Genomic DNA, 25,015 nt, shown 5'->3' with positions numbered 1-25,015 from the left:
GGGAATTCTTGACAGTCATACAACAGAGGATTAGCTGTGCCTGTATAAGCCATCAACTGGTAGGATGGGGGTTCCGAATAAGCTGTGTTCTGCCTTCACACAAAGGGATTGTCACCTCCACATTGTCTCTGCTGCTAGATTGGAACCACAGCAGAGGAGCCAGGAAATTCCACGCACTTCAAAGAGAAACCTCTAAAGATGTTCACTATATCAAAGAAGGTATCAGGTATAAAAATAGGACCCTCAGACCCACTCTTCAATTCCAGACCTACGGAAAGACTCTCAGAGGACTGCCTGATGCTGCGGCCTGCTGTGTACTCTACAAGACTGATTTGCTGAACCTGGAAGGACTACTTTGCTGCCTTCTTCACCTGAAGCCGGACTACTAGAGTGACCCTAAAGGCTAGTTTGGTGGCCTTCTGTTCAGAGCCACAGTGACATAACAGGCTCCCATTATCTTGACCCCGCACCCGGACCCAGCCTCAGTTAGTTCTGAACCCCAAGTGGTGTTCCTCCAGTCCTAGACCCTTGGTTGTGGTGCAAAAGGGCAAAATCCAAAACTTTGGACTTTGAATTTTTATACCTAAAAACTGCTCTGAGAACTGAGGGAACACCAAGACCAATCTGCTTGTTGATCCACCCAAGATGCATCGCCAGTTGGCCTTACTGTGTGGCTGCTCCCCCTATGTTCTTCTCCGCAGCAGCAAATTCTGTTCAGCAGTCCTTAGCCAAAGGGGCGCCCAGGGCCCTAGAACTCTCATCAGCTACAGCCTCCTGCCTCGTTCTACTGGACATTTTTGACTTCCTTTAAAAGTCGTAATGTAGAAATATTCACTGCGACTTGTCCAGCAGCTCCTAGATGACGATGCTCCTTCCTCAGACGCCACATGCATAACCTTGCCCTGCTGAATTTTATCTTCTCAGAAAAATTTTTGTGAAAATTCTTCTCAGTCCTTAGGTAAGCACCGACCAGAAAAAATCCACTTCTTGTATCCGAACCGCACTCCATTGTGGTCGGCCATATTTTCCAAGTGTGACTCGGTCTCATGCGACTAGATATCCAAGGTTGGCACTTTGATCTTTTAGGTGCTAGTTTTAAATACAACTTAAAACATTCAGAACTCTGGTTCTGATAATTGGATTTTTGTCATATGGTGTAAAATAACCTTTTAGAATTTACTCTATATTTCTAAATTGGTGTGGGATTTTTCTTGTGTTTTCACTTTATTGCTGTTTGTGTACTGCATAAATACTTTTACACATTGCCTCTAAGTTAAGCCTGACTGCCTTTTGTGCCACGCTACCCAGGGATAAGCACAAATTAATTTAGAGAGACTTTTTCACCTCACAAATGGTTTGTTGTTTAGGTGAGAAGAGAATACAAGGTATACTTCAGTACTGCTGGCATTCAGTGCTTTAATATTAAATACATTGTTATCCGTACACTGGAAAGCTTCACTTGATAAATTACACCAGCATCCATTTAAAATACAGACAACCCCAGAAAACATTACAACACCACACTGCATTCTACATTACGTTAAATCTGATAGAAAACACATTATAGGTAAATTTCCTTCGGGTCAGTGGAAATAGAATGAAATACAATTCATGTAACCAAGAAATAGCATTCCTCTGCTTAAATGAACAAACATTTGGATTTTGTTTACTATCATCTTTTTTTTCTTTCCAACACATGCCAGCACATTTGAAAAACATAACTGTGCATAATCGGACTGTTAATCACAAGCTCTGTAATTACATTGTGTATTTTCAGATTTGAACATGGTATAACAAACACTCAACAAAATATTAGTTTTAAAGTCGACATGTTCTAAACCTACTCAACAAAAGAACATTGCTGTAATTGAGCACCTACAGTAATTATGTTAAAATTTCCAGTGATATAAAGAATGCTGCATCAAGCAAAAGGAACATTTTAGCGCCTGTTCATGCTAAGATTCCAGGCTTGAGATATGATGGTTTAGGTCAGACTGGTCCTGTGCTAATCCAGAAATTGGATGCTTTGTCGACCCTGGTGAGCTTGTTACCTACAGCAAATAAACCCATGAAAAGATTTACACCATGAGGGGAGTAATCATACTGATTTCTGCCGAAGAGGCAAATATAAGCAGACAGCCCTAAGGTATGCAGCCATGACAAGCAGATCTTCCAAAGATAAAAATAGTGTGGAGAGAAAAAGTAAAGAGCTTGCACCATAGAGAGAATCAGTGCCACTTCCAGGACTTCAAATGTCTCCTTGCTGTATTAAGTAAACCAATACCATTGTGGGCATCACTTTCCTGCATGTTTCCCCTACTCACTAATCTCACACTGCTTCACCACATCCAAAACATCTAATTATCTTGCGCTCTGTGTGCGCTTGCCTCCTTATTTTCAAGTAGCTCTACCTATATCCTCTCAGTTTTAAGGATCTTTGGATTCTGCAGTACCGCTTTAAACATAACAGTGTCCACAAGAAGCTCACAATCTTACTGTTTGTTGCAGTTTGGCTTATTTCAAGAAACTAAGGATGGGAGCAAAGGTGCAAATTGTGGATCCCCATTTAAGTTTACTTTTACATAAGCACTCCTGGAGCTGTATTACTATGCGACCAACCTGAGCTGCCAGGCGACACTGGAACAACTAATCAGCATTCCTGGAACAGGCAGGGCAACTAGCCCTTTGCAAGGCATGTCTCTGAAGTTATACAGATATTTCATTCTTTTATTTATCCGAGTGAAGTCTTTTCTATCTCCAGAACTTTTCCACATCAGTAAATTCTCTCATGGGCCTCATGGTACCCTGCATCCACTCCGGTCCACATTTTGTAAACCAAAGTGGAGGGCATGACAGTTTCTATTCATTAACTGAATAGCTGTCTCTCAGCCACAGATGGTTGGCTGTCCATGTATAGGTTGTACTGTAGTCCCCCAAAATCAAACTATTTTCCGTCTTACTTCACTTTCTTTCTCCTTGGTCAATATTGTCATTAGGCAACTTTCTTTTAAAAGGGCCATTCTACACTGCCAGAGCATGTTAAATTCTATATTCCTTTTCGACGTTTTAACCCTTTAAATTTCCAATTGACAAACTTGCTTCTATTTATCAGCTTTATGTAGACAGGAAAATAATGTTGGTTATTCGCCTCACAATTCTGTAACAAAGTGTAAGTCCTCTAAGCACTCCTTTTTCCTACACCTGGTGACTAGAATGTAACTTTGACAGATTATCAATGAAAACGATACTTGTTTCAGGTGACCAAGTATACAAAACTTATATGCGAGCTTAAACATTAGATCATATTTGCCATGAGTCCCTCTGGTTCTTAGGATGCTATACTAGTCAAACAGTAAATAGGTCAGACATGCAGATCAACTTCAAGACGTTTGTCCTAGGACTTCCTCAGCATCTCAAACAAACAACATATCCCTGCAGGCCCAATGACATCTACAAACCTAAACACATGATACAGGAATTCTCAGCTAATGGGTCTGAAATGCTCCTCAAATTGACTTCTACTATTGTTTGCTTTTCCAAACTTTTTTTTGTGGAAATAGGCCATTTTTAACTAACTGAATAAACTATACAACAAGCAACAGGAAGAATGGTGTAAAATCATCGGAGATGACTACTAACTAAATACATGTTGTCCATTGTCTTAACTGTCTAGCAAAAGTGGGCACATATTTACTGCTTTGCCCCTCAATACAGATTTGGGATTATGCTCATTAAAATAGCCTGGGTGAAACACTTACCAAATGTTGCAAGTTTACCCCTGAATGGTGATTCCTGGTTCTGCAGTGTGGGCTGGGGGATAATATATAGTTCTGGTATTACGAATTGGTATACCTCAATGTTTTTCTTCCACTTCGGCAGTTCTGCACAAGCAAATTCCTTCAGATTACATGTGGACAAATGTCTGCCAGGAAAACTCAAGAGACCCATCTCAACTTGTGTTGAACTCAGAATGTCAAATCTGGTGCAAACAACAATTGCACATGTTATGTGCTCATTAAAAACTGACATTATGTGGAACTGATTCCTCGGTGAGAGCCAGATTCACAAAGATTTTTTTCTATAAGCAAGTGTGTCTTACTCCTTAAAATTCCAGGAGAGTATCACACTAAATTCTAGGAAAAAACAACAAAAGTATATGGATCAAGAAGTACAAATCCATGGACATCCACATTTTATAGGTTATGTTAACCACATCTTATGATACTTGCAAGCCACAAAACTCGTACACTGCTAATACCATCTGTGCCATTCTCATGAGATCCTGCAATACAATATATTTTATTCACATATGAATGTGGGAAAGGAGAATAGTGGAGTTGGCATTCAGCATGGCTACTGATCTCAACCCACAATTCCACAGTATGTCAAATCAAGAGGTAAGAGATGCCTGCATATGACATTATACGTACTCCTTGCACTTGTGATGCATCAGTTGCCAATCTTGTAGTTAAAGCCCCGGTGCTGTTCTTAGGGTCATCAAAATAGCCAACATCCTAAAAACAATAAAAACGGTAAGTTGTACTATAGAATTATTGATAGGACATATAAAAATAAATAAGCATTTACTCATCTAATGTTTTGCACTAGACAGCAATTGATAGATAAACCTATCACAGAGCCACTCACAAGTTGTTCTTATTTGAAAAGAAAAACTCACTCTGTTTTAGAAAATGCTTGAGCGAGGGGCCGATAGTACAGCCAAGGTCCCCAAGGCTCTTGATCAGATAGTAGCTCCCAGACCCATCATCCCGTTTGTTACTACTATTTTGTAGTGCATGCTTGTCATTAACCTAGCCTGCCTGCAAGTGTGTGTCGATAAGGTGTAGCTTGCAGTGTCTTAGAGTCTGTATGCTTTGTTGTATGGCTCGAGGAAACTTGGAAGCCAAAGCTTGTACAATAGAGAGAATTAGCACATGTGAAGATGAGTAAGATAAGCATACCAAAGTTAGGAAGGTAAGATTGGAGGAGGCAGACCACAGGTACAGAGTTCTATAGATGCTGCTTTTTGAGTTTTTGGCTTTTGGTGCTTTGGTGGTACCTGAAGCGGATGTGGATCAAATGGGTAATGAGATTGGGTTAGTGTCATGAAGGGCAGTTAGCAAGGGAGTGGAAAGCACACTTTGAATGTTGTTTTCAGAGGGACACCATGGCAATTGGTTGGTTTTTGGTGCTTGTAGGAGGCTGGCTCTCTATATAGTGTACAGAAATGATGTGCATGGTGCAGAGAGTCAAAGCAACCTCACATTGGTACCCAGAGGTATCAAGTAGACCACCTGATGCTCTATTTTTAGTTGTAGCTTGATCGAGCAATTAGGCTAATCTTAGCGATGTGCTAAACATTTGTTGAACACCTTGTATTAATAAATGTGGACAGACTCTCAAAAGAATAACTCAAGACTAAGTTACAAAAATACTTCAGATTTTTATAGAATTTTTAAGACCAAGATCATCAAAATCGGCTACGTACTTTTTAAGTTATGCTTTTTCAAGGTTTAGCAAAAATAGTATTTTTGTATGTAATTATGCACCATTGGATTAAATGTGAAAAACTTTTAAAATGCATATATAATCAAGCATTGCTTTCACAAGTGCCACCTTCTATTTTTATGTCGAGGTCATTGAGATGTCCTGTGGGTCAGCCGGAGAAGTTTTGGCGGTTCCTGGTTCAAGCGGGAGCAGTGGCTGAAAGTCTTGAGCTGGCGCAGAACAGAGAAGAGAACCACTTGGAAACACACTGCATAGGAGGACTTGAAGGTAAGTCTGGTGGGCCCCCTTGGAATGTAGAGATCGCAAGGGGTTAGGGACCCCTTGAGCATAGCTGGTTTTGCGATACAGAGTCCATGGAGGCCAGGTGCAGTGCAGATAGGTCAGCCAAGGGTTGTGCATTCTAGGGATCTTGAAGCCAGGTGCAGGTCACTTCGAGGGTGGAGTGCAGGTCAGCAGGACCACTCTGGGGGGTGGTTCTTGGGTGTCCTGAGGTCCCTCAACTGGTGATTGCTTCTGGTCCTCGGAGAGTCTGGAGTGGACTTTTCTTCTGGGTGTCCAACGTTGGGGGGGGGGTCCAGAAACTCAGGCTATGACACGTCTCAGCCACTGGAGGTTGCAGTGCCACCAAACTTAGCACACTGGCAGGGTTTGTCCTCCGAGTCCGTTGGGTGAAATTTGGTCCTGCTGCTATATCCGGTTCGTTGGTCAGTGGCCGGTCAGTGAACTAGGCTTCACTTGTTCTTGTCAGATGCAGGTAGTGATGCCTTCACTCTGGAGGAGGTTCTTGGCAATTTGTAGAAGGTTGGAGGTTCTCTGGGGTTTTGTAGAGTCTGTCCGATGCCCAGTCAACCCCTCAGCGGCGATTGTCGAGTCATGGGTGCAGCAGGCAGGGTTTGTCGCCTTTTCCTTCTTGCAGCAGGACTTCTGCTCTCGAGCCTTGGGTCTTTTTTTTCACTGGCCTTCTTGTGTCTCTGGAATCTGATCTGCAGGTCTAGGGATGCCCATTAAATACTGCATTTGGTAGGTGTTAAGGGAGGTACCTGGTAGTGGCCAATGGGCCACTTACCTTAGGGTGGCTATACCCACTATGTGACCACTTGCTGTGGGAAGAGGTCACATTCCTAACCCTCGTAGGCTATTTTCCTGCCATCCAAGATGGAGGAAAATAAAATGGAGCGGTTACTTTGCCTGCCACACCTGGGAGGTGGTGCAGGATGGAGGTGGCTCCTCCTCCTACTCTGGCTACATTTTCCCACCGGTTTTCCCGCTCAAGGTGAGGGAAAAACTGTTGGGCGGCCATCTGCTGTTAGCAGTCGAGTCAGAGGTCAGATTTCAATGGCGTTAAAGCCTTTGAAGCTGACCGCTGGGCCTGGGTGCTTGCCTGGGGGAGGAGGTGTAACAACTTCAGCCAGGCTTTGTTTTCTGGTTCCTGAGAGCAGGGCTCTCACCCCAGGAATCCAGATTTGTGTCTGGTGGTGGCAGGCAGGTAAAAAACAGTCAGCAGCCATGCCAGGGCTGTTAGGTTTTGCAGGGGGCACCTCTAAGGTGTCCTCTAGGTACATGTTATATTAAATCCAACACTGGCATTTGTGTGGATTTATCATTCTTAGTTGTTTGATAACAAACAACCCTGTATTTAGGAAGGCCATCATGTGGCTGGGTAATTCGTTTATGACCAGTGCTTAGCACATGTATTTGCTATGGCTTCCCTGTAAACCTACTATGGGCCTGATTACAACTTTGGCAGAGGGGGTTAATCCGTCCCAAACGTGATGGATATCCCGCCCACCATATTACGAGTTCCATAGGATGTAATGGACTCGTAATACGGCGGGCAGGATATCCTTCACATTTGGGACGGATTAGACCCCTCCGCCACAGTTGTAATCAGGTCCTATGTCTTAAGGTTTTGTAAAGGCACAGTAGTGGCATATTTGCTCATGCAAACATATGCCCTCACATGCATTATAGTGCATCCTGCCTTAGGGCTGTAAGGCCTGTCAGAAGGGTGACTTACCTATAGTGCATGCAGTGTTAGTGGACAGGGCACTCTTGGTGAGTGCCATGTCGAGTTTGCAACTTTTAACCACACCTGGGCATGGACTTGCAATGGCGGTTTGCATGAGCCTGGTGTGGGGCCTCTCGGAGTGACAACTGAAGCTGTAGCTCTAGGGGGCCATCTTCAGAACTCATGCCCTAGGTGTCAGGGGTACCATTTACTAGTGACTTACAAGGGTGGCTGATGTGCAAATACATAATACAGTTTTGGGGAAAGAGATCTGGCCCTGGGAACCTGTTTAGCAAGAGCCCAGAGCATATACAGTTTGAAACCACATCATTTTCAGACAAAAGTTGAGGGGCTAACCATTCAAAAAGAGGCTCTTTCTCACAGTGCTTTTGTGGAAGTGGAGAAAAACAACACAGCAAGCAGGAAATGTGTGAATGTGTGTGCCTTTGGTAGCAGTAAGGAGTGAAACGGACATGCATATTGCGTTACTGTGTTATGTTATCCATTTTTACATAACAACATTCAGCAATTACTTGGCCTTTTGGTGCAAATTGGAGTACCAGTGTGTAGAATGTAGACCACAAATTTCTAGTTTTTCTACAGGAATATAATTCATTAGAGGGTCTTGTGACCTTCAGCCAAGCATATGTGAGTGTCTTTAAGGGTCATTTATTTCTGGTTCTATATGTGTGGTTCATTGCATATGTTTCATGAGTGTTGAGTCTTGTGAATTTATATTTTATCTGGACGTAACCCAATTTTTTTTTGTTGCAAGTGATTTTGTATGTTAGTATCTGCATGTCCCAGACTGCAAGCCAATGTCTCTCAATCAAGGTGTGCATTTCAGGATTGACATGATCCTACTGCATGCTTCTATGTCTCATATCCCAGTGTGCATGTCTTTGTCTGTCCAAACTTCTGTCAGTTGGGCCGTCCCAAAGCCATCTCTACAGGTGTGTCTATGTTCTATGTCTCAGTTTCTGTGCATGTCTAATTAAAGTGTTAGAATATTCCTTGTCCCAGTGATAATGCACTCCAACTGTGAAGTGTGAAAAAGTAAATAAGGCCTTAATTATGTAAATGGTGGCACATGGGGGGAATCTCTAGAGGTACTGCGCTTTTTCGCTGGTCCTCATGTGGGGGGTGCATCCATTCCACACAACCAAGCAGTGTTTTGTGGTGTCTCATGGCCCAGAGATTTAATGGTTTCTTAGGGCCCCAGTGGAGAAGGGAGAAAAAATGCCACAAGAGGGCCAGGAAGAATGAAGAGAGCAGAAGAATTACTTACTCTAATCTCTCCACACTAGGGTTTAGTGGGCAGTGGCAAATTTTACTTCTAAGCAAAAATATACATTTGTAGTTACAAAGTTATTTGTTCGATGAAGGCAAGGTAGGAAAATATTAAACAAAACATGCATATACACTACCTGTCTTAAAATTGCTTTGAAAGCCATGTATCGCAGCCTCATTGTAAGAATCTCTCCAGCTTTGCCAAAAGTAAATCCCTATTTAAGAGAAGAAACATAAATCACAAAAGTGCAGTACTTGTTTACAGATCTCTAATATTTAAAACCTTGTATTTTAGTGACACATAATTTAAAATGTCACTCTTATTCTCATGCATGTGCTATGATGGCAGTCTCTTGAACTATTATTCCTATATGTGACTACCATCACCATTCATGACTTTGAGAGTACTGGCTTATGTACGTACACTGGGAGGGGGAGTAGATTGATCATGCAGCAGGCGAGAGGTGCGAAGAGCGAATAGGCAAAAGCAGAGAAGCTGAGGTCGAACACAAGGGCTGGCTTAGCCCGCTGAAGCCTGCCACAGCTGTGCCGGGTGCAGGCAACCAAGAGACCTCTGCAGCTGAAAATGGGACAGCCTTCCACGGCCATGTCCACCACAACTATTGAGGAGCTGTGGAGAAGCCGTGGAAGTGTCTGGGTGCGTGTGCTGCAGCTGGGAAGTCTAGCATGCTCCAGTCCCTCTTTCCAAGCAGCACAACCTAGGCTCTCCACTCACTGTTATCCCTCCGGGGGTGGGGGGTGGAGAGCTGTTAGGAGTGGTGGAGTCTGGTAAGTCCCAAGGTGAGGGCAGAGGGGATGGTGACCAAGGGGGAGATATTATGTGTGTTTGCTTCAGGATGAGGGGTGTACCGCACCTTGCCCCAGCTGACGGGCGGCCCAGTGAAGCTATCAACAAGGCAGTGAGGGCCTGGAGGTCCCGGCTTGCATAATAATAGCACACCAATACTTGCAACCATACCAGTAAACTGAAATCTCTTTAACGCTTTGCAACCCTCACCCAGTACTTGGTTAAATTATTGAGGATAGCATCACATTCATCTCAGCTTACTCTTCCAACTATCCTACCAGCATCCTTGCATCTGGGATATCTGAGACATATAGAAACATATATGACACTGCATGTTATCCCACAGCTCGAGTAGGCTCCAGTTGGACTAGGACAAATGTTTACTATCAGTCAATTTTAAATGGACAATTAGCCAAAGGGCACCACCTGCTCAAAATACCTCCCTTGTAATCCTGAAGGCAGAGTGAAGAGCAGGACAGGGTCTCCAAAAGGATACTTAAGCCCCTTCTCCTTTGGCATCGCCTTGCAAATGAGCTTTCCATCTAAATTTATCACACTCCGGTTATGCGCTCTGGAGGAACAAGGCTCCACCATTACTGCCTCTAGGAAAAATATGTAAGCAACAAGCTCTGACTAACATGGTAAAGAACTTGAAAGCCAATTCAACTAGACAAAAGGTTGTTAGAAATGGGGTCTCTAGTTGGCAGTGGTTTGCACCCTGTATAGGTAGGGACTCTCACTCTAGTCAGGGTAAGGAAGTCACACAGCTAAGATAAACCCTGCTCACCCCCGTGTAGCTTGGCACAAGCAGTCAGGCTTACCTCAGAGGCAATGCGTAAAGTATTTACACACACACACACACACACACACAAAGAGTAACACAATGAAAACACCACAAAAGTACTCCACACCAGTTTAGAAACAAAGCCAATATTTACCTGAGTAAAACAAGACCAAAACAGAAATCCAACATACACAAGCAAAGATACAAATTTTGAAAGATTAAGGCCCTCATTATGAACACAGCAGTAACAACCGCTGTGTTCATGCTGACAGTCAATACACTGACCTCCAGCGTCCCCGGATCCCAGCCGGCCGCATAAAGAACCTTGCTGTGGGCGAAAACATTGTTTTCCGCCCGCTGGCTCACAGGAAGGCCTGGCTGGGACATTGAGGGCGGCTCCACATGGAGCCGCCGCCAATGTCTCGGTGCAGCGAGTGCAGCTGCACCCATTGCACAGATCACTACCCGAAAATCGGGCAGTGATCTGCGCGATGGGGCACTGCACCAGGGCCCCTGCACTGCCCATGCCAATGCCAAGTGCATGGACAGTGCAGGGGCCCCCAGGGGAAATCCGCCAGGGAAAGGCTGGAGGCTCAGGAAGCATTATACAAGGGGTAGCACCGCTGCCCTGTCGGATAATGTTTCTGCCCACCGCCAGGCTGCCTGACAGTGAGTGAGGGCTGCCGATGGCGGCCCTCACCGGGTTCATTATGTGGCGGTTTGGCCCGCCATGCTGGCTGGCGGTTTCACCCGCCACCGCCGGCATGGCGGGCCAAACTGCCATGTTCATAATGACCGCCTAAATCTCAGCAAGGTGCCTAAAAACACAAAAACACAATAGCTCCAACTGGGGCTATCACGGTGTCTTGACAGAGTTGTTGCCAACAGTCCGATACCACTCGTGAGGGAATGCTGGCTGGTTACGGCGTCGCACGGACCCGAGGCACTGTACCTTTGAAAACAATGAGGAAACAAAGAAGTTGCACGGAGCTGTGGAGGTGTTACTGGAGCCGGTGTGGTGTCAGTTCCTTGCTGCTACAAGGGCGGTGGTACGTCGGTTTCTTACTGCGAGGCAGGGGAGGTGAAGCGTCTGTTGGTTACGGTTGCAGGGGAGGTGATGTGGTGTGCATCAGTTCCTTACGATCCGGCAGGGTAGATGGCTCCAGCAGGTCAAGACACAAGGCATTGACTTTGCAGTGTCGCGATCAAACCACGGGGCCACAGGTGCTGCAGCACAGTTGAGTATCACGGACGTCGGTAACACGCCACACAGGACTCATGCTGTGGCGGGACTTTAGAGGCACAGCGGCCGGCTTGTGGTGTCAGTCGTGGTTGGTGCACTCAGCAGGGCCCACAGCTCCGATGCAGACAGTGGCGTGAAGTCAGACAGCGGCACAGGTTCCTAAGTTGGAGTGAATGTACTTGGTTTCTTCTTTGTTACACCAGCATTCACTCCCAAGGGCCCAGGACCTGGATTTAGCACCACTTGGCGTGTCAGGACTCTCAGCAAGAGAGCCCAGGTGCTGGCAGATGAATTCTTTGATGTCCCTGGGACTTCTAACAGGAGGCAAGCTCAGTCCAAACCCCTGGGGAACCTTTGGAAGCAGGATTTAGAAAGCAAAGCCAAGTTCTTTCACTCCCAGAACAGAAGCAGCAAGCACAGCAAAACAACAGGTAGAGTGGCAGTCCCTCCTACAGCATCTAGCTCTTCTTCCTGGTAGAAAGTCCTCAGACCAGAATTGTTCTAAAGTTGTGGTCTCATAGGCACAGTACCTATACTCATTTCTGCCTTTGAAGTAGACATACTTCAAAGTAAATTCTTTGCAGTGCACAAGACCCTGTATTTCCTGCCATGGTCCTAGGCACACTCTAGGAGTTTGGATACTGCTTTGTGTAAGGACAGGCACAACCCTATTCAGGTGCAAGTGTCAGCTACTCCCACCACTCTGGCCCAGGAAGACCCATCAGAATATGCAGGGCAAACCTCAGCGCCCTTTGTGACTGTTTAGAGTAAATTTACAAAGAGCCCAACTGTCATCCTGACATAGATGTGTATTCCACAGGTAGGCAGAGGCACAGAATTCTTAAGCAAGAAAATGCCCACTTTCTAAAAATGGCATTTTCAAACTTACAATTTAAAAACCAATTTCACTAAAAGATGTGTTTTTAAATTGTGAGTTCAGAGACCCCAAACTCCATATCTCAATCCGCTCCGAAAGGGAAATTACCCTTGAAAGATATTTCAAGGCAGTCCTCATGTTAACCTATGGAGATAGGCCTTGCAATAGTGAAAACCGAATTTAGCAATATTTCACTATCAGGATATGCAAACCACACCAATACATGTCCTTCCTTTCAAATACACTGCACCCTGCCCATGGGGCTTCCTTCAGCCAACCTTAGGGGAGGCTTACATGTAATAAAAGGGAAGGTTTGGGCCTGGCCAAGTAGGTGCACCTGCCAGGTTGAACTGGCAGTAAATACTGCACACACAGACACTGCAGTGGCAGGTCTCAGACATGTTTACAGAGCTACTCACGTTGGTGGCACAATCAGTGCTGCAGGCCCACCAGTAGCATTTGATTTACAGGCACTGTGCACTTTACTAGGGACTTACTAGTAAATCAAACGTGCCAAGCATGGAGAAATCAATCACCAATACAATTTAGACAGCGAGCACTTGCACTTCAGCACTTGTCAGCATTGGCAAAGTGTCCAGAGTCCTAAAGCCAGCAAAAACAAAATTCAGCACAGGATCAAAACAGGGGTCAGAAGCCAAAAAAGACCGGGGGAAACCATGCCAAGAGCTGACAGGTCTAACAAAGGTGATATGTCAACGCTGCACAAGACTGCGGCTCACAACGCCTTTAGACTTTTACAAGACACAGATGGCATCTGCCCTGGAGAATATGGAGGAGGTGGTCTGGCCCAATCACTTGGATTTTGCAATACAGTCACTACCCCGAGCCACTACTCTGGTAACTGCCATCATAGCTGTTGTGGGTGTTGCAAAACAACTGATAAGTGACAAATCGAACAAGGGGTCCCCAAATCACATAATCAGGCACACCAAGTTTGGATCTTCTAACCCCCAAAGAAAAACAGGACCCTATCCAACTCTGATATTTATGTTCATCTCGCTTGTTCCAATCTCTTGGATAGTGTGGCTCCCCCAAAAAGATCTGTGCCACTAATCTCAAAAGCACACAGTTTTTTGGTGAACGTTCCACCCACCCTGGCTCCGCTCACTACATCAAGACGACCCTCCTGTTGAACTGTACTCGGTAGTGAATCAAGTGCCATCACCCATGCTGGGACCCCTTGTTAAATACCCTACGGGCGATTGTAAAAGCTTTAGACTACCATTCTACCTAGCTTGACATACAGTGGACCTCACAAACATCCTCATACTTTTAGTCTCCAGCATTGTTTCAAAGTTAGAAAAAATAATTTTGCTTATCTCTAGAGCACAGTTTAGATACAATTCTAATCCTGTCAGCTGCCCCTGTTCATCCATCATAGACAGACCGAGTGCTTTACCCCAGGTTCTAAACAAACTGATGACGAAACTAAAGAGGAATAGGCCCCCAGGGTGCCTATCACCACAAGTAAATTCATCATGGAGCCAGGATGGAACCATAACAATTCCTGAAAATTATCAGGAGAAGCAGCAAGTAATTCAAATTGCAGGGCAGTCACAGCATACACAGACTTATACCTAGGCATTAGTACATCCAGTCTCAGACTGTGTAAGTCCCTGGATCAGACCTCGATAGTAAGTACTTGTAGAAATCCACCAACACAAAAAGAACATGACTATGAGCGAGAACACCGAAAATGGACTAAGTTCCTCCCGAAACACCTCTCGACATGACCACATACATGTAAAGGACAGCTTGGAAGGACACAAGGCAATGCACGAGACACCCAAAGAGACCCTCAGTGGCACTGCAATGAATCACAACTTATCCTCAATTTCATCATTGGTGGTTGACGAAATGCTAATTATCAGTGTCTCAGCAGGGAATGCTGTCCTCACAATAGAAATGGAATCTAATGTAGCAAGCAAAACTGAAGCCGTGTTATTTAGCAACAGAAAATAAGTCCCTTTGTAATCAATGACGGTCTGTAAGAAGCTGTGCAAAGGGAGAAAAAATAAGTTCATAGCGGCATCCAAGGCGAAAGAACAAACCTTGGAGCAAGTGTTCCCAATATTTGATAAAAAAAGGTGACTGAATTGACTAAACAAAACGGTAATCTCGAATCAGCAAGAGATGGTACGATGTCCGGCTTAACCAATTCAAATTCAGCCATCACTGAAACAGCTTAGTCTTAGATAAATCATCTCTTACACAAACAGACCATGAGAATAAAGTTCACACTACAACTGGGTCACTTGAAGCTTCAATTGGGACAGGAGAAAATACAAATGACAGACTAAATTCACCTGACCCAACGGAGTTGAGTTCAAACAGAGAAATAACGGATGTCACGACACTGACATTTTAATACAAGCAATCACGCCAAGATGTGCCCCAATAACACAAAGGGCAATAAGATCTCTTTATAGAGAACTGCAAAGTGTAGCAAACAGTCATCATGGAATCACAAAATGGGGACCTGGATTAGGTCTAGGGGGTGCCTTTGTATCCATCCAATAAAGGAATATCAAACAGCAGTACCACACTCCTTTTTCAACTTAAATATATATAACTATAGCTGAAGGCATAATATCCTAAATCGGGGCATCTTACTGAGAATCCTAAGAGGCCTGCATGACCCCACTTGTTGATTCACTAGACACACACTCTATAAAATTCCCCTGCCCCCAAGGGGTTCTCAGTGAACGCAGTCCACCCTAGTTACATAACCCTCTAGCATACTCAAACAGATGGTCTACAGACTCAAAGGCAACCTCAGGGACTGAGGGATAAAAGTCACAATATTTCAAAGTCTGGCATTGATCGCTAAGCCTAGGGAGGAGCCTCGCCCTAGACTCAGCCCCTTAAGACAAAGCTCAGGCCCACAAGCTATAAAGCAGAGGGAGAACCTGTATCCCTTTTTACATAATCCCATTGGTGCTGAATTGCCTCCAACACAGAGAGGACTTAGGTCAGTGACAAAAAACACCTTGACCCGCTTTAACACCCTGGAAATAAATAACTGTTACAACACAATACTGGGCTTGGCTGTTTGCAGCCTTGGCCTCTGAGTCTTCACCCTGATTAAGGGCCCCTGCATAGCCCCTTCCAACACTGCAGTAGGATCTGAAGCCTCTCTTGACATTTGCTACTGGAATGTGGCAGGTTTGCGCCAGCAGCTAGATGAAGAAGACTTTTGTGCCTACTTGCTGAAATTCTACATTATCATTCTGCAAGAAACCTGATTAGAAGCATCTACTCCTTAAGTTGGCTTCTTGGAAATTTTCACCCCTGCCAGTTAGTCGAACATGAATGGGTGTCCAAAGGGAGGTTTAGTCATGTATATGAGCACTGAGGTATCCTTCAACATCAAAGTCGTAGACACACAGAAAAATTGGTTAAATGCCTTGAAGATTGTTGGCTGGACCTGGAACCTGCCCTTCATAATAGTAAACGACTATATTAACACATGTCACAGAGAGGAGACAGCTTTGCTTGAAGAACTGCACAGCGTTGTCGTGTTTCTTAGACTGCACCATTTAGACACCCAAATGTTTAGTACAGGGGACTTTAATTTAAACCTTAGGCAAAGGGATATTAATGATGAGCACAACAACATGAAAGATTACATTTGGAACATCCCTAATGAAGGGGCTCACTGATAAAAGACACAGATAAAATGGGTAAGAAAACAGTTTCTCCATTACTAGCAGCTGGACTGAGAGTTTCTAATGGACTCTTTTGTGGGGACACCCCACCAACATGGACATACATCCCAGGAATATCTACTTCCACAGCACCTCGTCAGGGGTAGTAAGCACTATGTAAATACAATTACCATACATTAGTCATTCTGGTGCTGTTCAAACAGATCGCCAACTTTTTCATCGCTTATCGCCCTGAGAGCAACCACTAAGTCTTACACCGTACCAAGACGCCAACAGCTTGTATGTAGATGCACACACAGAAAACTCAGAGACTTAGGTGGAGAGAGCAGCTCGTACCAGAAATAAAAGCAAGATGTATACAACTCAGGAAGGAACTAAACCTCGATGAGGGGAACTCTATATCCACTTAGAATTAATTAATGAAGAGGATCATTGTAGCAAGCTACAACAAACCTAGTCAAAAACATAATCTCGTGGGCCTAAAGAAAAACACCTCATGGTTCACAACTACACTAAGAAAACTAAAGAAAAATCTTTCTGAACAACTATGTATCTTTAAAGTTGTCTCCTCAAGATCACAGTTAAATAGCTAATATTAGAAATCTTCAGCGACAGTCAAAAATTAAAATTTGGACAGCAAAGAAAAAGCATCAAGGTGACCCCTGGGCTAAACTGCTCTGTGCCTGCAGAAAGAAGAACCCACATCTCTTTTGGAAAATCATAAATACACTCAAGAATGAACTAACAATATTGCAATGCTAACATAGATGAACTGTTCTGGGTAATCTACCTGCAAACCCTTTATACATTTCCTAACCCCAGTAGATCTCATGCTTCAACCAGAACTTCACCTAATAAGGTATCTTTCCCAGCAGAACGGATTCTATTAAATGAGGAAGCAAATATTGTGGTAATGGAGGATGTGCAAGATGATGGCTATAAATCAACCACCAAAAAATTTATTCTAAATAACAATTACTGAAAGTAATACTGAAAATTCAACAGATGGGGCTGCAGGGTCAAATGACTTACCACATGCATTTTGTGAAGCCAATGCAGACTTCTGGGTATCAAAACTATGGGCCTGATTATAACTTTGGAGGAAGGTGTCAATCCGTCCCAAATGTGACGGATATACCACCAGCCGTATTACGAGTCCATTATATCCTATGGAACTCGTAATACGGCTGGTGGTATATCAGTCACATTTGGGACGGATTAACACCTCCTCCAAAGTTGTAATCAGGCCCTATGTCCTTTGTATGAAGCGATTGTGAGCTGGGGTGAGGTTCCAGATACTTGGAGGGGGTCAATTATACAGCCCATGTATAACGAAGGAGACAAGAGTTGGCATGGTAATTACCGGGTAATAGCCATATTAGATAATGAGGCAAAGCACCTATCCTGCCTATTTCTCCAAGACTTACAAAAATAAGCACGATAATGATGCTGTCCAATGGAACCATACAGGTTTCCGTTCTGGATCACAGACTCTGACAAACTTTATGGCACTCGCCTTGTGCATGGATAAGACTTCAATGGCCAAAACCATACTTTACACATACTTGGTCGACTTCAAAGCTGCGTCCCACAGCACACCAAGAGACATCATGTGGAAGAAACTAGGAGACTTGGGCATATCAAGAAAGCAACTCAGGGCCCTGCAGATACTGAATACTGACACATGGCTTCAGATAAAAATTGGCATCGGAAACAAGTTATCAAGAAGAGTATAAACTTTATTTGGCTTGAAGAAGAGGTGCGTTCTGATGCCCCTCCTTTTTAATCTGTTAATTGCAGATCTCTTGAGAAACATGGACATGGTGAATGGACACCTACTGAAACTGGGTAGTAAACTTATTTTTAACCTTTTATATGCTGATGATCTACTCTTGATGAGTAAAATGAGAAAAGGACTTCAAAGACTGCTAAATATACTGCATTCCTTCACGTCTGCTAATAGCATAGTTATAAATTTGAACAAAAATGCTCAAAATAGGAAGGAAAATAAACAAGCTCGGTGCATGGAGGATAAATGGGAAACCCCTTGTAAGTGAAACTCAGCATAAATATCTTGGTGTGACTATCGACTCAAAAGGTACATACAACCAGGATAAGCTCCAACTGAAGGCCAAAGCCGTCTCCCTCAATTTCGCATTTGGTCTACTTTCAAATACACTGAATAGTTAAAAATAGTTAAAAATCCTCAAAGCCAAGCTGATTCCCACTATAACCTAACGAAGTGAAATAATGAGAGGGAGGGATTCTGACCTCTTAGGCTGATTAATAGCCAATATCTATTGATCTATCTTTTGTCTAACAAAATCTGCCTCCCAACCACAAGTGCATGTCGAGTTTGGCCTGGTAAAACAAAGCCTAGTTAGATGAGAAGCATTCCTCAAAGCCTGCCACTGATTTAAAACCACCCCACAAGAAACCCTGCATAACCTAATATGGCAAGAGCTAAGCTCCCCTTGGTAATCTTCACCATACAGAGACTACATGGCCTCATCCCTTCAGATACTACAAGTTTCAGACCGGCCGGCCCACCTATGTTCAGGGTATGTATTCAAGAGGACTAGAAGCAAGCAAATCAGATTGATCTCTGTGCTGCATTACAAGAGTGACTTGGCCAAGTGTGCAAATTCCTGGTAAATCATCAATAACTACCTGTTGTTTGGTCTCCAGTCTTATTTTTACGTCTGCTATTCTCAGGTTTTAAAAAGCATGTTTTTCCAATTGAAATTTGGGGTCTTGCTGACATTGGATAGGTTACATAAGATAACTTGCCGTGCCAACTGTGTGGTAAGGCTGAGGAAATGTGAATGCACAACAATGGGCTTGGGATCCGTACTTGCAGACATTGACTGTGTAAATCCAATAAACATATTATTAAACGTAGGTTTGTCAAATTTCTAATGTTGTTCTCAAAACGGACTGAGGGTGTGTGTTCCAGCTAGAACCAGATTTGCCACATAAAGACCCGGTAAACAAATCCAGTCCCTCAGGAAATAGGAAGCAATAATTGCTCTGGTTTGTAGTTTTAATTGTTTATGCTGGGCTACATCTTAAAGACACACAACACCAAAAGATCCCCCCACCTCTCCAGTGGAAGTAACACCATTTGTGCGTGCAACCATTAAGTAGGTTTAAGTTAGACCTTTAGAGTCTTTAACTCCCTGTTTGCTTGTAACTGTTTGTTTGTATTTCATAGCCTGTACTTTGCACGGTACAATAAGCACTTTACCACCTGAAGAGGCAGTAACAACGCTTTAAAACATGGTCATTCTTAAGAACTAGCCAGGTTTTAAAGATTTTAACCATTTGTCTGTTTGTACTGTTCGTTTGAACTTTATAGTCTTTCTCTCCGCACAGATTGACAGGCACTTTATTGTCTGAGGTGACACTTCTAGCAGCATAGCACCCTCCTGCTTGCAGCACCTGTACTGCAATGCATGCATTCTATAGTTTGAAGTAGGCACTGCACAACTAGCACTATATAGTCTGCTGCATGTAAAACAAAATATGATATTCAAGGAATATGGGCACTGCTGAGACCACACTGAAACCTGGTGAGTAACTGGTTTGGAACAATCTATTTATGTGCTAGGAGCATTCATGTTGCATTTAGCAGGGAACTTGCTTGCCCCACCTGGAGTCCTTATAGCAGCTTGTGTTCCTGGATTCTTCAAGTTCTCAGCTCTGAAAGATCTATATATATATATATATATATGGAAAATGTCACTTACCCAGTGTAAATCTGTTCATGGCATTAGTCGCTGCAGATTCACATGCTGCACATCCCGCCATCTGGTGTTGGGCTCGGAGTGTTACAAGTTGTTTTTCTTCGAAGAAGTCTTTTCGAGTCACGAGACCGAGGGACTCCTCCCATTTCGACTCCATTGCGCATGGGCGTCGACTCCATCTTAGATTGTTTTCCCCGCAGAGGGTGAGGTAGGAGTTGTGTATGCTAGTAATAGTGCCCGTGCAATGGATTGAATGCGTATGTACATAATGAAGTTTTAAGTAATATATTTACAAATGTACAAATGTTTAAGATCTACTTCTAAACGGCTACAGGCTCCCGGGGAGGCGGGTGGGCACATGTGAATCTGCAGCGACTAATGCCACGAACAGATGTACACTGGGTAAGTGACATTTTCCGTTCGATGGCATGTGTAGCTGCAGATACACATGCTGTGCATAGACTAATAAGCAGTTATCTCCCCAAAAAGCGGTGGTTCAGCCTGTAGGAGTTGAAGTAGTTTGAAATAATGTTTAGTACAGCTTGACCTACTGTTGATTGTTGTGCAGTTAACACATCTACACAGTAGTGCTTGGTAAATGTATGAGGCGTAGACCATGTTGCTGCCTTACATATTTCGTTCATTGGAATATTTCCTAGAAAGGCCATGGTAGCACCTTTCTTTCTGGTTGAGTGTGCCTTTGGTGTAATAGGCAGTTCTCTTTTAGCTTTAAGATAGCAGGTTTGAATGCACTTAACTATCCATCTAGCAATGCCTTGTTTTGAAATAGGATTTCCTGTATGAGGTTTTTGAAAGGCGACAAATAGTTGTTTTGTCTTTCGAATTAGTTTTGTTCTGTCAATGTAGTACATTAGTGCTCTTTTGATGTCTAATGTATGTAGTGCTCTTTCAGCTACAGAATCTGGCTGTGGGAAGAACACTGGTAATTCTACCGTTTGATTCAAGTGGAACGGTGAGATTACTTTTGGTAAAAATTTAGGATTGGTCCGTAGAACAACTTTATTTTTGTGTATTTGAATAAATGGTTCTTGAATGGTAAATGTTTGAATCTCACTCACTCTTCTTAGAGATGTGATGGCAATTAAAAATGCAACTTTCCACGTTAAGTATTGCATTTCACAAGAGTGCATGGGCTCAAAAGGTGGACCCATGAGTCGTGTTAAGCCAATGTTGAGGTTCCATGAAGGAACTGGTGGTGTTCTTGGTGGTATAATTCTCTTTAGGCCTTCCATAAATGCTTTTATGACTGGTATCCTAAACAATGAAGTTGAGTGCGTAATTTGCAGGTAAGCTGAAATTGCCGTAAGATGTATTTTAATGGAAGAGAAAGCTAGTTTAGATTTTTGCAAATGTAGTAAGTATCCTACTATCTCTTTTGCAGATGCGTGTAAAGGTTGAATTTGATTATTATGGCAGTAATAAACAAATCTTTTCCACTTATTTGCATAGCAGTGTCTAGTGGTAGGTTTTCTAGCTTGTTTTATGACCTCCATACATTCCTGTGTGAGGTGTAAGTGCCCGAATTCTATGATTTCAGGAGCCAAATTGCTAGATTCAGCGATGCTGGATTTGGATGTCTGATCTATTGTTTGTGTTGTGTTAACAGATCTGGTCTGTTTGGCAGTTTGACATGAGGTACTACTGAAAGGTCTAGTAGTGTTGTGTACCAAGGTTGCCTTGCCCATGTTGGTGCTATTAGTATGAGTTTGAGTTTGTTTTGACTCAACTTGTTTACTAGATATGGAAGAAGTGGGAGAGGGGGAAAAGCGTATGCAAATATCCCTGACCAGTTCATCCATAGTGCATTGCCCTGAGACTGATGTTGTGGGTACCTGGATGCGAAGTTTTGGCATTTTGAGTTTTCTTTTGTTGCAAATAGATCTATTTGTGGCGTTCCCCACATTCTGAAGTAAGTGTTCAGTATTTGGGGGTGAATTTCCCATTCGTGGATCTGTTGGTGATCCCGAGAGAGATTGTCTGCTAACTGATTCTGAATCCCTGGAATAAATTGTACTATTAGGCGAATGTGGTTGTGAATCGCCCAATGCCATATTTTTTGTGTTAGGAGACACAACTGTGTCGAGTGTGTTCCTCCCTGTTTGTTTAGTTAATACATTGTTGTCATGTTGTCTGTTTTGACAACAGTGTATTTGTGGGTTATTATGGGTTGAAATGCTTTCAGCGCTAGAAACACAGCTAACAGTTCTAAGTGGTTTATATGAAACTGTCTTTGCTGAATGTCCCATTGTCCTTGGATGCTGTGCTGATTGAGGTGGGCTCCCCACCCTGTCATGGATGCATCTGTTGTTATTACGCATTGTGGCACTGGGTCTTGAAAAGGCCGCCCTTGGTTTAAATTTATACTGTTCCACCATTGAAGCGAGATGTATGTTTGGCGGTCTATCAACACCAGATCTAGAAGTTGACCCTGTGCTTGTGACCACTGTGATGCTAGGCACTGTTGTAAGGGCCGCATGTGCAACCTTGCGTTTGGGACAATGGCTATGCATGAGGACATCATGCCTAGGAGTTTCATTACTAATTTGACCTGTATCATCTGGTTTGGATACATGGCTTGTATTACATTTTGGAATGTTTGGACTCTTTGTGGACTTGGAGTGGCAATCCCTTTTACTGTGTTGATTGTTGCTCCTAGGTATTGCTGTGTTTGACACGGCAGAAGGTGTGACTGAGTAATTGATTGAGAAACCTAGTTTGTGTAGGGTTTCTATTATGTAATTTGTGTGTCGTGAACACTGTTTTTGCGTGTTGGTTTTGATTAACCAATCGTCTAGGTACGGGAACACATGTATTTGCTGCCTTCTGATATGTGCAGCTACTACTGCTAGACATTTTGTAAAAACTCTTGGTGCAGTTGTTATTCCGAATGGCAACACTTTGAATTGGTAATGTATCCCTTGGAATACAAACCTTAGGTACTTTCTGTGTGAAGGATGTATTGGTATATGGAAATATGCATCCTTTAGATCCAGTGTTGTCATGTAGTCTTGTTGTTTGAGCAGTGGGATTACTTCTTGTAATGTAACCAGGTGAAAGTGGTCTGATTTGATGTATGTATTTAATATTCTGAGATCTAGTATAGGTCTTAGAGTTTTGTCTTTTTTGGGTATTAGAAAGTACAGTGAGTAAACTCCTGTGTTTAGTTCTTGTTTAGGGACTAATTCTAGTGCGTCTTTTTGGAGCAATGCTTGAACTTCTAATCCTAGAAGATTTATATGTTGTTTCGACATACTGTGTGTTTTCGGTGGGACTGTTGGAGGGAATTCTCGAAATTCTATGCAATAACCTTACTGGATAATTGCTAGTACCCAAGTATCTGTTGTTATCTCCTCCCAATGTTTGTAAAATTGGCTTAGTCTTCCCCCCACAGGTGTTATGTGATGGGGATGGGTGACTTGTGAGTCACTGCTTATTTTGAGGACTTTTGGGGCTTTGGAATTTTCCTCTACCTCTTTGGAATTGTCCCCCTCTATATTGCCCCCGAAAACTTCCCCGCTGATATTGGCTTTGGTAAGTGGGCCTTGTTTGTGATGTTGTGGTTTCTGTAGGCTGTCCTCGAAACCCTCCCCTAAAAGGTGTTTTGCGAAAGGTGCCTCTGCTCTGCGGGGAGTAGAGTGCGCCCATGGCTTTTGCCGTATCAGTGTCCTTCTTGAGTTTCTCAATAGCAGTGTCGACTTTCGGCCCAAACAACTGCTGTTCATTAAATGGCATATTTAGCACGGCTTGTTGAATTTCTGGCTTGAAACCTGACGTGCGGAGCCATGCGTGCCTTCTTATTGTTATTGCAGTATTTACTGTCCTTGCAGCCGTATCTGCTGCATCCATTGAAGACCGTATCTGATTATTAGAGATACTTTGTCCTTCTTCCACCACTTGTTGTGCTCTTTTTTGGAACTCCTTGGGTAAGTGTTCTATCAAATGTTGCATCTCATCCCAGTGCGCTCTGTCGTATCTTGCCAAAAGCGCTTGTGAATTGGCAATGCGCCATTGGTTTTCTGCTTGTGCTGCAACCCTTTTGCCTGCAGCACCAAATTTGCGACTCTCTTTGTCTGGAGGTGGTGCCTCTCCCGAGGTATGAGAGTTTGCTCTCTTACGAGCTGCCCCGACAACTACTGAGTCTGGAGTTAACTGCGTTGTAATATAAACAGGATCTGTTGGCGGTGGCTTGTATTTTTTCTCCACTCTTGGAGTTATGGCTCGGCCTTTAACAGGATCTTGAAAGATTTGTTTTGAATGTTTTAGCATTCCTGGGAGCATAGGTAGTCTTTGGTACTGGCTATGAGTGGAGGTTAGCGTGTTAAACAAGAAGTCATCCTCAATTGGTTCTGAATGCAAGGTAACGTTATGGAAAGCAGCTGCCATTGCGATGACCTGTGTGTAAGATGTACTGTCCTCAGGAGGGGACGGCCTGGTAGGGTACGAGTCTGGGCTGTTGTCCGATACTGGAGCATCGTAAAGGTCCCATGCATCGGGATCATCTTGACTCATGGCAGTATGAGTCGGGGAGTGCATCAGTGGAGGAGTTGCTACTGGTGATGTGTGCACTGATGGTGGTGGAGAAGGTGGTGGAGTTGTTTTCTTTGCCACCTTTGCCTGTGGCTCCTTGTCCTTTTCGTGAAAGGCAAGTTTTCTTTTTGTCTTAATTGGAGGAAGAGTGGTTATCTTCCATGTGTCTTGATGAATGTGGAGCCTCCTTTGAGTACAGTCTGGCTCTACAGCTTGAAGTTCCTCTCCAAATCTATGTTTTTTCATTTGGGAGGCCAATCCTTGTTCCTCTGTATAGGAACCTGTTTTCGGCGCCGAGGCTGGATGTTTCGGAACCGAAACTTTTTCGAAGGTCTTTTTAGGCTCCGAAGAAACCTTTGTAATTTTCGGCGTGGTGGTGTCTCGATGCCGAATTTGTTCGGTGCCGCTGTGACGTGCCGAAATTTCTCGGAGCCGATGTCTCGGGTCCGAGATTGCTGTGTGGCGGTATCTCGACCGGAGTCGGATGACTTCAACACCAGCGTGCCCTTTTTAG

General features: G+C 43.6%; 1 protein-coding gene across 1 annotated transcript in view; it reads right to left on the bottom strand.

Annotated features, from left to right (window-relative positions):
* LOC138261971 (ATP-dependent translocase ABCB1-like) overlaps positions 1-25,015 on the bottom strand; it is a 519,774-nt gene that overhangs the window by 118,237 nt on the left and 376,522 nt on the right. The window contains 2 exon segments of the mRNA XM_069211572.1: positions 4,431-4,514; positions 8,944-9,021. Of these exon segments, the coding sequence (XP_069067673.1) occupies positions 4,431-4,514; positions 8,944-9,021 (162 nt within the window).

Source organism: Pleurodeles waltl, chromosome 10, assembly GCF_031143425.1.
Source record: "Pleurodeles waltl isolate 20211129_DDA chromosome 10, aPleWal1.hap1.20221129, whole genome shotgun sequence".
Taxonomy (NCBI): domain Eukaryota; kingdom Metazoa; phylum Chordata; class Amphibia; order Caudata; family Salamandridae; genus Pleurodeles; species Pleurodeles waltl.
Note: the sequence above shows the minus strand (reverse complement) of the source record. Positions and strands in the feature narration are given on the sequence as shown.